This window comes from Myxocyprinus asiaticus, chromosome 10, assembly GCF_019703515.2.
Source record: "Myxocyprinus asiaticus isolate MX2 ecotype Aquarium Trade chromosome 10, UBuf_Myxa_2, whole genome shotgun sequence".
Taxonomy (NCBI): domain Eukaryota; kingdom Metazoa; phylum Chordata; class Actinopteri; order Cypriniformes; family Catostomidae; genus Myxocyprinus; species Myxocyprinus asiaticus.
Window position 1 is genome coordinate 44,662,079 of NC_059353.1, and position 16,667 is coordinate 44,678,745.

General features: G+C 40.6%; 1 protein-coding gene across 4 annotated transcripts in view; it reads right to left on the minus strand.

The window, feature by feature from the left end:
• The window catches only part of LOC127447372 (histone deacetylase 4-like), a 293,038-nt gene that overhangs the window by 33,417 nt on the left and 242,954 nt on the right, over nt 1–16,667 (minus strand). For all 4 annotated transcript variants that reach the window (XM_051709200.1, XM_051709199.1, XM_051709201.1 and 1 more), the window contains 4 exons: nt 15,875–15,930; nt 12,510–12,597; nt 11,337–11,456; nt 10,419–10,516 (listed from right to left, as the gene is read on the minus strand). In XM_051709200.1, the coding sequence (XP_051565160.1) occupies nt 10,419–10,516; nt 11,337–11,456; nt 12,510–12,597; nt 15,875–15,930 (362 nt within the window). The remainder of the gene's footprint in view (nt 1–10,418; nt 10,517–11,336; nt 11,457–12,509; nt 12,598–15,874; nt 15,931–16,667) is intronic.

Genomic DNA, 16,667 nt, shown 5'->3' on the forward strand with positions numbered 1-16,667 from the left:
CTCCTTGCCCATCGTGTGAATCCGTTACATTCAACTTTAATTAAAAAAATTTTTTTTAATAAAAAATACCCCTCTTGTGTGTTCATCCACTAATCACACTAGAAATGAGGCCTCTTTTTGGCACATTTGCTTATAGTTCTTATTGGATTTTGATCGATGGGAAACTATACACGGGATTGTTTCTTTTGTATGTTGCAGTTGCACAATATACTTCAGCTATGGTTGGATGTAGTTGGAACTTTACTGGCTTCTGGAATATGGCACTTGTTCTCTGGCCACAAGAGGGCAACAGGCCAAGCTCTTAAGGTGGCCAAGGACCACAGCTGTGCGTCATATTTTCCATCCTAAACTACCTAACCTCACTTCAACTACACCCCACGCCAAGCCCAGCTGACTGCACTGCCCGGCATATAGGGGGTCTAAGGCTTCAGCAGCCTTTAAAAATTGAACAGTGTTTGCGTCACAGAAAACAAGCTGAAGTGACATCACATGGATGCAGTGGGTGTGCAGTGTTTTCAGAGTTGTGGCGAAAAAGCAGTGGTGTCTGTGTGGGCAGTTGGCAGCAACGACTGTATGCGAAGGGGCATCCAAAACAAGCTAAAAATCGCTTGATATTATTTTGAGAATCAACAGTGACTCGAAAAGTACATGATGTCTTTTAAACAGTGTCTGAAAATAGGAAACTTAAAGGATTAAAGGAATAATTTATACCAGAATTAAAATTCTGTCAGTATTTACTCACCCTAATATTTTTTCAAACTCATTTGGTGTTATTTATTCTGTGAAACATGAATAGAGAATTTTGAAGAAAATAAATGCAGGTCTTTAAGAAAAAAAAAAAGACCACAGCTGTCAGAAAAATATATATATTCGTACATGAATCAGACATGAATCAGACTGATCCATTGTCATTGATCCAATCACAGCAGTTTTTGAGTTAACAACTCACTGGAGGGTAAGATTATCAGTGAATAACAACTTACATTTTGGATTGTTCCTTACACAAAGCTATCGTATGGCTTCAGAAGACTCGTGAATCATATGGAATAGTCCATGAATCATATGGACTACCTTTACGGTGCATTTTTTGAGCATAAGAATAATCTGTTGTATGGAAAAGACCTGTGTAAAAAAAATCAACAAATAGGTTTGGAGCGACACAAGGCTGAGTAAATAATGACAGAAGTTACATTTTTGGGTAAACGATTCCCTTAAAGAAAGAAGGAGATGCAAAAAAATCCACATCATCACCAGCTGTGTCTTCAAAAGGGACTAATGCCATCTTTCAAAAAGGTTTAAGGCCAATATCTCATGCTCAGAGATCTATTGAGAGGCCTTCCCTCAGCCCTCCCTTCAGTCTGTCCCTGGGCAAATTAAAGCTCTAGGATTTTTACACACAAGCCACAGGCACTCTGAGGGAAGCCACAGACACCGACAGGGGTCCTTGGTATGACAGCAGCAGAGCCGGCATGTAGCCAGAATCTTCCATCCTTCCCTTTGATGCTCTAGCTGAGATGTGCAAGCTTGTATTATCACATTCCCTCCGCAACACCCCGCACCACAAAAAAAAAAAAAAAAAAAAAAAAAACATGAATCAGACAGCATCAATGCAAAGTTATAACAGAGCTTTACTAATTAGGCCAGTGATGCTGAGATTTATGACCCCCCCTCCCCAAAATAAATAACAGGGATGAATCATTGGTGGGGACCACACATATACACACTGCACGTGCACACAAATCAAATCAGACTACAATATGATGCTTTCAAGACCAACAGCACCGCCAACCAAACGAGTGTCTCTGGTCGAAAGATTTTTTAATTTGTTCTTTCAATTTAGTTTAATCTTATTCATTTTTTACTCCGTTTTAGTTTTGTTTCAGTTTTCCAGTATATTTTTAAACAATATCTTCATAGATTTTTTGCAAAAATTAAGACAATCCAAGCCATAACAGCATACAATAAAAGAAAAAAAAAAAAAATAATAATAATAATAATATATATATATATTTATTTTTTTTTAATCCCATTTCTCCCAATTTGGAAAGCCCAATTCCCACTACTTAGTAGGTCCTTGTGGTGGCGCGGTTACTCACCTCAATACGGGTGGCAGAGGACAAGTCTCAGTAGCCTCCACTTCTGAGACAGTCAATCCGCGCATCTTATCATGTGGCTCGCTGTGCATGACACCGTGGAGACTCTGCATGTGGAGGCAGATGCTACTTTCCGCAATCCACGTACAACTTACCACGCGCCCCATTGAGAGCAAGAACCACTAATCGTGACCACAAGGAGGTTACCCCATGTGACTCTACCCTCCCTACCAACAGGGCCAATTTGGTTGCTTAGGAGACATGGCTGGAGTCACTCAGCACGCCCTGATTCGAACTCGCGACTCCAGGGGTGGTAGTCAGTGTCAATACTCACTGAGCTACCCAGCACCCCCCCCCAATAATAATAATAATAAAAAACACTCTAATGTCAAATAAACAGATTTAGATTTATTGTTATCTAGTGCCATTTTCATGTTTAATGAAGGCGGGTTGTAAATGTTTCTCATTTTAATATACTACGCATCAAAAAACCAAACTTAATTTTTGATCATTTTTATTTAATACAGCTAGTTTTTGAGACATGAAGATGTATTTTTATCTAGTCCCAGTTTTTTAATGAAACAACAACAACATAAAAACAACCTTTACCGACAACGTTTTCATTTAAGCTTTCGTTGAAGGAATAATTTCACCTAAAAATATAGATTCTATCATCATTTACTCACTCTCATGTTGTTTTAAACCCGTATCACTTACAGTATTTTCTTCGGTGAAACAAAAAAGTAGAAGTTTGGCAGAATGTTAGCCTCAGTCACCATTCACTTTCAATTTATGGGGGAAAAAAGAGATGCAAAGAACATGAATGGTGACTGAGAATAATATACTGCCTAAAATGTTTTCAGGTTTGGAACAACATGAGCTGCTGGTAAATTCATTCTTTTTGGGAACTCTTCCTTTAACAATAATAGCACTGGCTCCAGATACTAGGCACCTCTCTTAAACTATGCTCATTTCTGAAGGTCTTAAACTGGGCTACAGTGTGTGTGATCTTTTCCATGAGGGAGGTGGGACAAGCTCCCGTGTGAGCATTACTGAAACCCGCCGTCAAGCTGTAGATGTGGTTACGGAGATGAGAAGTCCAGAGCTCATTTCTCATAATAAGACAGGGTCTCTGCCGAATCCCTTTGACCTTTGATGTGCTGCTCCAGAATTTGACTGCTACGCCAAACTCTCACACACTCTTACATGAAAATTCAAAGTATCTAGGTCCATTTGGCTTTTTCAAAGCCCTTCATTCAATTCTGTGCTTTCAATTCAGAATATTCCTAAACTTTCTGACCAATGAATTTCATTGACCTTTCCAGTCGTTCATTACTGGATAAATTTTTTTTTTTTTTTTTAAATCAAGCACTTGCAAAGAACAAAATTTTCAGGTTTTTTCCATGACTGTGAAAGCCCTGCCCATAGAGACAGTGAGTGCGGTCTTTCACAGACAGTGAGTATGCATCACATGCTGCACCTCTCATCAGTCCTGAGCTCACTCTCCACAGAGAGGGCCCCGGGGCCTCACATGATGCACCAGAACAAAGTATCACATTCCTCCAGAACTCACAGGCAGGGGCCCCTTCCGTTCCACCTGACAGTCAGAACGGTAAATGATAACTTGCAGAGAGAATATATACACACTGGGGTTTAGACTCTAGATTTACAAGTGACATAATTGAAAAAAGCTTATATCTGGACTATCTCACTAACTCTTCAATTCAAGGGCAAAAAAGGTGGCATTTTGAAGCATTTAAAGGGACAGTTCACCCCAAAATGTAAATAATGTCATTATTTACTCACCCTCATGTTCCAATCCAATATGACTTATTCTTATGCGCAATACAAAAAAGGAGGAATTTTAAAGGATGTCCTGTTTGCTGATTTTAATACAATGGCAGTTGATGATGATTTACTTTAAAGCTTAAAAAAGCCAAAAGTTGTACAGCCAATTTTTTTGCATTATATTCCAAGTCTTCTGAAGGCATATGGTGAAAATATAGCAACATTTAAGCTATTTTACTGTGAAAGACGTCACGTTCGCAGATTTTCCACCGTAAAATAACTTAAATGTTATCTTGTTTCTCACCAAAACCTATTGTATGCCTTCAGAAGTCTTGGAATATGATGCACAAGGACTACTTTTATAACATTTTTGGTCCTTTTTTAAGCTTTAAAGTGAGTTGATATCTATTGCCATCATACTGAAATCTCCAAATGGGACTTCTTTTAAAATTCCCCCTTTGTGTTCTGCAGAAAAAAGTAAGTTATACCAGTTTAGAACAACATGCAGGTAAACGATCACAGAATTTTATTAATCATATTTTTAGGGTGAACTTTCCCTTTAAGGTTTAAGACATGACAAGTGAAAGATCGATATATTAGTCAGGCCGATCAAGCTTGATGGACTGATCGTGTCCCCTCAGCAGTCTTAAAAGTATTCAGCACATAGTAAGAAATGATGTGAATTCAAACACAACCCATGTATCTAGGATACACACTGATGTAAACTCTCTTTCTCACACACAAACACCCTGGAAACATCTTCCTCACATTGCACGAACAACAAGAAAAATGGCGTCCTCCAACTCTCTGGATGGTCATCTGCTCCACCCAGAACTCACTGGCTCTTAATCCTCTTCCACTGCCCATGCCAAAAAGCCTTCTTCAGGGAAAGTTTCTGTCATGTTTGCCAGGGGGACCCAAATAGTGGACACACAGATGAGGAAGACTCAACCATGACGTGCGAGAGGAGGCCAGGATTTATGGCTGGTAATTAGCATTAGTCTGCACAAATTTCCTTGCAATGGACTGAGACAAATTACATGGACGAGGAACCCACGCGGCTCTCGAAAACTGATCCAACCTCGCGGGTCCAACCTAATCCCAGAGCTGAAACATGCCAAGAGCGGTTTGGAGGAGAGGTATCCTGCACTTGAAGGGTTAATGCTAACTATTATAATAACTGGCCAGTTCGATATCAATGCTTTTCTCAATGATTCTGGATTGCCTCGGCTCGACAGTGAAGTTGTAGGGGAACTTGAAGCCGACTTCACTCTTGAGGAAATGCAGATCTTCCCTTTGTGCATCACTGCTGCTTGAGTGATGTATAAAGTGCTGTTGCCTTTATTGTCATGTCTATGTTAATCTGTTACCACCAATGTGACTGAAACCTGTGACTTTAAGAATTTTTTTTTTTTACACAAAATGCTAGCAATGGCTATCAGATTCAAAGGCTTTTCCAATCGCTCCATCCAAAAAAAAAAAAAAAAAAAAAGAGAAAATGCAAAGAGAAAAGGCGTGGGGAGGCGGGGCACTTCAAAGCCTTGTCATCTGGCATTGCAAAGAGCTGGTTTGCATTAACTTCAATTCTCCTTTCTGTTTCCAAGTTCATGGTGAATGTGCCTGGGCTTCTGGTTTTCATTAGAGCCAATTTTCTTATCTTTTTTTCTCCCTCCTTTCTTCATCCCAGGGCTGATCCCCTGCAAATGCAATGTGGCACTGGCTGGGTCTACATAAGGTGCTGCCCGTAAGGCATGCATTGTCTCGGGAGGCCCACAAAACATAGCTGAGGAGGAAACACACCAAGCAGAGGAAGAGGAAGGGAAAAAAGAGCGAGGAAGAAAAAAGAGGGTGAAAAAGAAAGAGGCATGCATAGAGGCAAAGTGAAAAGTGGAAAATAAATCACAGAGTGAAACAAAAAATGAATGATAAGCAAAAGAAAGAATACACAAATGTAAGAAAAGTAAAATAAAAAACACAATGAACAAACAAAAGAACAAACATACGGAAGAGCAAACTAAATAAACAAAAGAAAGACCAGAAGAAAACTTGAGAAATAGAACAAAAACAAAGAACAAATCTAGACTTTCTTTAATTCAATAAAAGAAATGGCTCAGATGTTTCTGCAGCTCAACTGGCAGAGCACTGCGCTAACAACAGCAAGGTTGTGGGTTCCATTACCCGTGAACACGGGTACTAATAAAATGTATGCCTTAGATGTCTACATGCATATCGAGCTGTTGTTGACCCGTTATGCTTCTAGGAGGTGCACCTATGAGACAATATGGTTTACACAAATACAGCAGACATCTCCACTGGGGAATGAATGCATTCCGGGTGGGTCCATAAGTACAGACGCCTGCTGAGACAGAAGCAGGCAGGAGCGTCGCGGAGGTACTAGCCGCAGATGAATCAGTATGAATGGACTGACAGAGTAAAGATTGGCGCCAGTGTATGAGTACATGAGTTGGCAATAAGTATGTTCGTGAGTCATATGGCAAAGTAGATTAAGTGAATCAGAGCGCTTGCATTTGTAAACACATCCTTGCAGACAAACTGAAGCTTATGTGTGACGATCACTAGTCTCAGCGTATACAGACATTTGACTATCGGCATAAAGTCTGGTCCAGTTTGCAGCTTATTTTGGCCAAGAACCACCCACATAGACAGGAAGAGATCATCTGACCAACAAGAAAAGCATCCAATCAGTTTTTGTTTTTACGTGCTGTTTAGGGACGGGTTTATCTTAAATACTTGATAAAACAATAATAGACCGGCGTGGAAAAAACTCAATCACACAGCAGTGTTGATCAGCGTTGACAGTTGCATAAACCTTTCCATTTGAATGATTCATAATGACAGGAATTTGGACAACTTCTGAGCATCTTAATACAGGTACTGATGCATGAGATCGGAGGCTGATTTGGGGTCAGGGATGCAGACGGGTTGGACTCAGCTGGTATCACTTAGACCCTGCGTGAGGAAAGGCTGCTGAAGTGAATTTATCCAAGACGTGTTGGGGAGAAACTTACGACAACGGTCAGATACAAGTGTCTGACTGGGTTGAAGAGAGGGAGGTGGTGCAAAAAATAAAAAAATAAAACAAAGAAAAAGAAAAGAAAAAGGGATGAGCGAGGCCTATCCTCTTTTATCATCGACCCGCCGTGGGCCATATTTCACCCGTCTACCTGCTGAAGCAGACTGAACGCATTGGGCACGGAGCCCCTTCTTCAAAGAGCGTCTCGAATCAGCCGTGCGCCCACGCCATGTGAAAAGGGGGTTATTAATAGCCCCCAACAAAGATGCAAATGGGGCTCAGCTTTACTGGCACAACATCAAAGAGTCCCATCAGCCCCTGCTACAGATAAATGGACTGTTCTATGGATGAGCAGCGCTTATACAAATTGTTACAAGACACTGTTGTGAAACTTCGCCTCCATTTCTCCAGCAACTGTCTAGAGTTCATGAAAATCTCTGTGCAAATGGGGTTTTGCTTGGGGATTTTCACACTGTTTGGCTGTCATATGGGTGTTTGCAAAGCACTAATAAACCGTCGAGTTGGTCAATGTCTGCTGGCCCACTCACTTTAGCTCTGTTCCAAAATCTAGTGAGCTGCCAATATAAGGTAACATTTAAAGGAATATTCTGGGTTCAATACAAGTTAAGCTCAATCCACAGCATTTGTGGCATATGTTGATTACCACAAAAATGTATTTCGACTTGCCCCATCTGTTCTTTAAAAAAAGCAACAATTGAGGTTACAGTGAGGCACTTACAATGAAAGTGAATGGGGCCAATTTTTGGAGGGTTTAAAGGCAGATATGTGAAACTAATAATTTTACCAAAACAACTGCATTATAATTTGAGCACTGAAGTTGTTTAAATTGTTGTTTTTACAGTCATTTTAGGGTTTAATGGTTTACGGTGTAACGCCTTTATGGAAACAAAGTACATCGATCAGCCACAACATTAAAACCACCTGCCTAATTTCGTGTAGGACCCCCTTGTGCCGCCAAAACAGCTCTGACCCATCAAGGCATGGACTCCACAAGACCTCTGAAGGTGTTCTGTGGTATCTGGCACCAAGATGTTAGCAGCAGATCCTTTAAGTCCTGTAAGTTGTGATATGGGGCCTCCATGGATCGGACTTGTTGGTCCAGCACATCCCACAGATGCTCAATCAGATTGACATCTGGCGAATCTGAAGGACAGGGCAACACCTTGAACACTTTGTCATGTTCCTCAAACCATTCCTTAACAGTTTTTTCAGTGTGGCAGGGACTGTGCACAGGGGTCAGTATGGGCACTCTGACCGTTCTGCGGCTACGCAGCCCCATACGCAGCAAGCTGCGATGCACTATGTGTTCTGACACCTTTCTATCATGGCCAGCATTGTTTTTCAGTAATTTGTGCTACAGTAGCTCTTCTGTGTGATCGGACCAGACGGGCTAGCCTTCGCTCCCCACGCGCATCAATGATCTTTGGGAGCCCATGACCCTGTCGCTGATTCACCAGTTGTCCTTCTTTGGACCACTTTTGGTAGGTACTAACCACTGCATACTGGGAACACTGCACAATACCTGCCGTTTTGGAGGTGCTCTGACCCAGTCGTCTAGCCATCACAATTTGGCCCTTGTCAAAGTTGCTCAGACCCTTACGCTTGCCCATGCACTGCAAAAAGCTCAGTGAAAAAATCCAAGATGGCGGATGAAGCGAAAAAAAGTTGATTATAAATATTCTTATAAATCATTCAATAGCAAAAGTTATCAATCAATCTAATTAAAAATGGACCACTTTACCTCATGCTCCATGTTCTGTCTGATATTGACGTGGGTGCATCGCGCTTATGTCATCTTGGCAGCATGCACTCACGTCAATAGTTTATGTCTGTATCTCGTTAACACTGGTGCGCGTTGTGCTCATGTTGTGCTGCATGCCCGGGTCGTGAGCTGTCTTCACGTTGTGCTGAGGTTCGGTCACTTCGATCTGAGATTTCGTGTTTGTGTGTGGCCGAAATCTCGCACAGGTGTCCTGTCTTGTTTTTGTCGCCTGTTGTGTGCATCGTGTGGCATTTGCCTCGCGATGTACACTCAGGCTTTGTTTAGTGTGAGAATGCGTGGCATCGCTTTGTTTGCCATTGCTATGCATTCGCTTTTCTTGTTTGTCAGTTGGCATGGGCGTATATTGCCTTATTGTCTTGGTGATGTGCACTCATGCCATTTGGGTGTTTGTGGCTTTGTTTTGTTTCTGTATCACCATGTGTCTCTCTGTCTTACGTCATACCCCGCCTGCTTGTTTGCTTATTATTAGTTAATTTGCCTCACCTGTCCCCTGTTAACCCGTTTTATTTCTGTCCCTATTTTAACCTCCTCGTGTGAGCTGTCCAGTGCCAGCTCGTCTTTTTTGTTCCCTATGTCGGTCCTGTTTCGTCCCAGCTCGGTCCGGTCGGTCCTGTGCCCCGTTTTCCTCTGCCCCAGCCTGGATTGTCTGTTTCCCCTACGGGGTAGTTTATGTTTGTTTTTCCCCCTTTTGGGAGTTTATGTTGGATTTTGCTTTTATCTTTGTTTAAATAAATCTCCTTATATTTCTACTCTGCGTTTGGGTCCTGTTCTTCTCTGCTGATCCATGACAGTTCCAAATCAGTTCCATTTCAGTTAGGATGTTTTCTTGGGGGCTGTTCACATTGGACTTATTCACACACAACATCTAGATTCAGCGGCACAAACACAGATGTCTTAAGGTGCGTTCTTTTCAAAAGTTCTATTTAACTTGACACGGTGTCTAAAAAAAGAAGGTTTTCCTGCACGACATGCAACAAAAAAACAGAAAGACCCAAAACAATGCAGATTTACATAGAAAAACAACTGAAAAACTTTGCGTTCGATATGAATGGCCTCTAAGAAGGCAACTTCCTATGAAGGGAGTAGGTTTTGGAACAGAGCCTTTGTTTCTCTTAATATAGGGTTAGGTGTGTGCTGTGGTTGAAGTTCTGGCTTTTAAAGGCTTGTTATATTCTTCCTATCAATTTCAGGTAAGTGGACTCCTGGCCATCAAACCAAAGTGTACCGTCTCTGCAGCTTTCACATTGAAAGAAAAGAGGCTGGTAACCTCCTCCAGCTGTGTCATTCATCACATACTTTTCCTGAGTTAATCACTGTGGTGAAATACAGTCCTGCTATTGGCTGTGAGGTCACTGGGGTAGCCCATCCAATAAAAGGGCATTGCAATAAATTGAGCCCTAAACAGGTCACTCTCTGCCACATGTGCCTATATTAAATCTCTTACTGTGCAGCTGGTGGTAATATATTTAGACTCAGGAAATAAATAACACAGTAAGGAAATACAGATATCACTGTGCATTAGTTATAAGTGTCTATTAACCATTTTCAACCAACACAGTGTTGGAACCCGTGACCAATTTGGTTCCATTTTACACATTTCTACAAAATAAAAGGTTGTTCTGAGCTGGTAAAATGGAGTGTGCACAAAACAGCCATCTTGGTGGAACTTTGGGGGTACATTGGAGGGTGACTATGTTACCTAAATGCTGCCAGGTACTCTGCGTCCCCCATGGGTGGCTCCAGACCTCCGGTGAAAGCCATGTTCACATTAAATCCCACACCTGGACCAATGCCCGCCTACAGAAAGACAGACAGACAGACAGACAGACAGACATCGCAAAAACAATTCAAATAAATGTGTGGAATTATTATAAACTCAGAGCTCTGTCAGATGAGGGGGATTTATTTCTATTGAGCAAATGAAAAGTTGCTCCCATTAGGGACATCCAACAACACATGCATTGTTAGTCATACGGGTTTGGAAGAAAACGAGGGTGAATAAATGTTGGCAGAATTTATATTTACAAACAGTTTGCATGAACTATCCATTTAAGGCTGATGTCATGAAGGGCAAATCCCAACAATTACTACCAGAGTAAAACTGTAATGAGGTTTTATTTTAAAGTCAAAGCCACTTTGACTAATACAAGAATTCAGTTGTACAATTGAGTCAGTTACTTTTCAAACCCCTCATTAGTTTGAAGGCAGGAGCTAACTTATAATGCATTTATGATAATTTTGCTTTATTAAAAGGAATATTCTGGGTTCAATCCAAGTTAAGCTGTTAAGTACCACAGAAAATAATTTCGACTTGTCCCACAGTTATGAAAACTGCAAAACTCGTTTGAGTCATCACTCAAAAATGTTCACGAGAACTATTTTTAACTTGATTTGAACTGCATTTTTTTTCTTGCATTAAACTTTTTTAATCCAAAGAGCAAAAATGGCTGTTTGTCAGAATTATAGTTCCTTTAATTGAATAAACAAATAAAAAAATAAAACATTACCCTTTTAAGCTTTAAGTTCCAGGGAAAATACGTAAAAATCGAGATATACCCTGAATATCGGCAAAAGGCAGAAAAACATCAAAATATAATTTTTACAACATAAAACCCACCTCATCAGGGGCACCGCTGCCAGGGAAGAAGTTACCATCATCATAGCGATGGAGAGACACATACAAGACATTGGGGTTGCTGTAGAAGGCCTGTTGAGTTCCGTTGCCATGGTGAACATCCTATAACGCAACATTATTTACTATTTACTATTTTCAATTTGCATTTGGGGCAGGAGCGAGGTGTTCAGGAAGATAAAATTTAGTTCTTAAAGGGATAGTTCACCCCAAAAAGAAAATTCTCTCATCATTTACTCACCCTCATGCCACCCCAGATGTGTGACTTTCTTTCTTCTGCTAAACACAAACAAAGATTTTTTGAAAAATATCAGCTCTGTAGCTCCATACAATTCAAGTGAATGGTGATCAGAACTTTGAAGGTCCAAAAAGCACATAAAGGCAGCATAAATGTAATCCATAAAACTCCAGTGGTTAAATATATGTCTTCAGAAGCGATATGATAGGTGTGGGTGAGAAAAAGATCAATATTGATGTCCTTTACTATAAATCTCCACTTTCACTTTTTCTTCTTCTTTTGTTTTTGGCAATTCGCATATGCATGTGCATATCAGCATCTACTGGGCAGGGAGGAGAATTTACGGTAAAAAAGGACTTAAATATTGATCTGTTTCTCACTTACACCTATCATATCGCTTCTGAAGATATGGATTTAACCACTGGAGATGTATGGATTACTTTTAAGCTGCATTTATGTGCTTTTTGGAGCTTCAAAGCTCTGGCCACCATTTACTTGCATTGTATGCACCTACAGAGCTGAAATATTATTCTAAACATCTTCACTTGTGTTCTGCAGAAGAAAGAAAGTCATACACATCTGGGATGCATGAAAGTGAGTAAATGATGAGAGAATTTTTTGGGTTAACTATCCCTTTAAGTCTACTAGAGCCCATATGCATTAGCGTTTGGGATTTGATTGGATCATTTGGTTGACTGAATTGACACTAATGGTTAATATCATTTTTCCAGACAAACATGGCTTTGTTAAAGTCAGCAGAAAAGTCATTTCAAATGCGAAGGAAGTTATTACATTTTGATTTTGAAAACAAACTTTTCTTTGGAATAAAATGAACCTATGATTTGTGTGTTAACACCAGAGACATTTATGAAGAACGTAACTAGGGTTCATTTTGAGTACAGAAGTGTTTGTGCACTTACCCAGTCTACAATCAGAATCTTACTGACGTTGAGTCTCTGTTGCAGGAGTTTGGCTGCAATGGCGACAGCGTTGAAATAGCAAAATCCCCTGTTATTTGTGTCAAAAACAAAAGCAGAGAACAGCATGTGTGAGAGAGAGAGAGCACAGAACCAGGGCAATCAGCTGGTGTGCGATCTATCATGAAGCGCCTGATCGTGTGGGTTTGCGAAGTGGACCTCCTGGCCTGATGGATTGTCTTATTTCGCTAATGACACTATTCACCCACTGCGTCCTGGCTTGACATCAGAGCGCTAGAGAGCAGGGCCTGGCCCGAGGCCCACAGCAGAGGCACCAAACCTCAGTCTGTTCCCCAAACACGGCATCCATGGAACAATCCTTGTATTTAACCTTTCACCATAGAGACTGCGGAACACTCGTTTACTTTAACCTTTCCGTAATGAGGCAGAGGCACTGGGAATAAATATGGGAGGAGCACGTGTGACGCTCAAGCCATTTAAAGCAGAAAAGCTCAGCAATTAGAGGGAATTTAGTCCCACGTTAATGATACCTGACATTAATTTGGATAAACTAGCGAGTTTTAAGATAAATAAAATTGCATCCAAGTTGCCCGAGCTGATTATTAAGAATGTCCTGTACCCAGCTTAGAGTCAGGAAAATGGCACCAGCTTCGAAATAAATCTTGCATTTAAATAACATATTCTAGTGTAATGGTTTTCAAACTGATGGGACGCCAGTCTGTTCTGACAGAGACACAGACAGCAAGGAAAAATTAATGCTAAATGCAATTGATAAAATGCAATTAAACATAAAATCCAGCATTGTTTAGATATCATAAATCAATAGGCTTATTTACTTTTCAAAGGGAGGAGAAAACGCTTGCCATGTCTTTTGTTGTTGATGTCAAAGGCTGTGCATTCAATTTGGCAATTTTGGCGTAAATTTACCAGTAACTTAGTAGGATTGCATGACATACTCTCATCCTCAAAAACCATGAAAAACTATGCAAGGTAGAATAGCAGATATAACAAATCAGACATAAATTAATACAATTCTTGCAAAAAATGTGTTAACACAGACAAAAACATTTAATGAATTTTCAATGACTTTTTAAGAGGCACAAATTCAATCCAGTCAAACTATATATTAAAAAAGAATTCTAAACAAAAAAGTGCTAACAATAATTTTTTTTTTTTTTAATATATAAAATTCAACTGATCACAAGAAAACTCTAACATGTAATCTTTAACTTGGCTAAACATTAAAATTTGAATGGGCCTGGGTATCTCAGTGGTAAAAGACGCTAGCTACCACCCCTGGAGTTCGCTAGTTCTCTAGTTCGAATCCCAGGGCGTGCTGAGTGACTCCAGCCAGGTCTCCTAAGCAACCATATTGGCCCGGTTGCTAGGGAGGGTAGAGTCACATGGGGTAACCTCCTCATGGTCGCTATAATGTGATGCGCTCTCGGTGGGGCGCATGGTGAGTTGAGCGTGGAAGCCACGGTGGATGGCGTGAAGCCTCCACACGTGCTATGTCTCTGTGGCAACGCGCTCAACAAGCCACGAGATAAGATGCGCGGGTTGATGGTCTCAGACGTGGAGGCAACTGAGATTTGTCCTCCGCCACCCGGATTGAGGCGAATCACTACCGAGGACTTAAAAGCGCATTGGGATTTGGGCATTCCAAATTGGGTGAAAAGGGGAAAAAATTGAAATTTGAACAACCAGGCAGTACAAAATCACATAACGTGTTAGAAGTAGTTCATTTCGAGCTGGACATGACGAAAGTAAGATTCACAAAACAGAACCGGCTCATAAGAGTTATTCGTTTGGGAATCAGAGTACACTATGTGCGTTTCAAATTCATATTCAAAAGAATTGGCTCATAAGAGTCAATTGTTCGGGAATCTAACAACACTGGTTTGCGTTGTATGTTGCTCACTGTAGATTCATATGAACAGACTCAATAGTCATTGTGGGAACTGCACTACACCGATCACGCTGTGAGTTTCACGCTGTACATACAAAAGAACCGTCTCATAAGAGTCATTAGTTCAGGAATCAGACTACACAGGTCATGTTTTATGTTGGGCGCTGTAGATCCAAAAGAACTGGCTCATGAGAGTCATTCGTTCAGGAAACGGACTACACTTGTCACGCTGTATGTTGCTCACTGTTGATTCAAAAGAACCGACTTAGACTCATTCATTTGGGAATTTAACTACACTGGTTGCGCTGTGTGTTTCACGCAGTAGATTCAACAGAACCGACTCATAAGAGTCATTTGTTTGGGAAGTGGACTACACTTGTCACACTGTATGTTGCCCACTGTAGATTCAAAAGAACCGGCTCAATAGCGACATTTATTCGGGACTCGAACTACACTGGTCGCACTGGTCTTCTCATAAGTCATTCGTTCGGGAATCAGACTACACTGGTCGTGCTGTATGTTACGCACCGTAGTTTAGAAAGAACTGATTCATAAGAGTCATTCGTTCAGGAAACGGACTACACTTGTCACACTGTATGTTGCGCACAGTAGATTTAAAAGAACCATCTCAACAGAGTATTCTGCTTGGGAACTGCACTACACTGGCTGCGTTTTGTGTTTCACGCTATAGATTCAAAAGAACAAACTCAATAGAGTCATTCATTCGGGAATCACATTACACTGGTCACGCTGTGTTTCACGCTGTATATTCAAAAGAACCAGCTCATAAGAATCTTTATTTCGGGAATCAGACAACACTGGTCGTGCTGTGTGTTTTGCACTGAAGATTTAGTCGAGATGCAGCAATGCCACTGAATAGCGCATCTGTGAAAAAATGCACGTTAAAGATCCGACATCGTTGTAAAGTGACTATAAATGCAAACCTGTGGCCGCACATTACATATTAATGCACTAAGTTGCAATGGCAACAGCAAATAGCCTACAGTTAGGATAATGAACTAAATTACTAGGTGGAAGAATTATTTATGTCAATAATTCTTAATAATACATGTAACTTTTTATTGAACATTTCTTTAATCACATTGCTGTCCTTAAGCAAAACCAGTTAAAAACCTCTGAGCTAGTAGTAGAGTAATTCAATTAAAACTGGCATAAGTCAGCGTGGAGATAACATCGGCCTAATGTGCTGTAAACATCACCTCTTCAATGATTCACAGTACTGTATTGAAGTCAGCATGAGTGCTGCAACTTCTCTTGGCCAGGCTGTTTAGAGTCCAGGCGGAATTCATTTAAGTGAGAAGATAGTGTGTATATCGCTGATTTATGACTATGTGTGCTTGAAGCAGATGCTGATATCAGTTGTCGAGATTCTTTTGAGATCAGAGAGATACAATGAAATGTTTAAGGAGGAACGTACATTGGCGTGCTCTCCTCAGCGTGGTGTCCTGGAGGTCGTACTACAGCAAAGCCGTTCTGCAAATAGAAACAGTTGTTTTAATAACATTCTCCCAGACCTTATAAGTGAGACACAGAGAAGCATCTTAACGGGATAGTTCACCCCAAAATTACAACCTCAGTCACCATTCACTTTTTTTGTATGGGGAAAAAATATGCAATAAAAGTGAATGGTGACTGAAGGTGTCAGTCCCTAAATATCAGGTGCCTTTTTTGTTCTATAGAAGAGAAGTCATACGGGTTTAGAACAACATTAGAGTGAGTAATGGTGACAGAATTTTCATTTTAGGGTGAACTATCCCTTTAACAGTGATAGAATGCTCATGCTCATACAATGAAAGTAAATGGTGACCACATTTGAGAGCTATGGAAGAGGGGAATATTTTCAGTCAATAATAACAACATTTTAGTCTGCTCCTCACACACAGAGTTATCAGATGACTTCCCAAGACTTGGTATATAGCATGCAAGTCTTAAGGATTAATTTTGGGGTGCTTTTTTCATCTTTTTTGTTTGCCTCTGATAACCATTAACTTAAGTTTAAGCAAAAGAGCATGAACATTTAATATTCTGCCTAACATCTCCTTTTGTGGTCTGAGGAACATCATGAAGGTGAGTAAATTAAACAATTTTTCAATTCTGGGTGAACTATCCCTTCAAAGTACACCCATAAACACACAAAACACCCGATCCACCTTGACTCTACACAGTTAATGTGTTTTCCATTCAGCCGTTGGACGTTGGGGATGCTCTTA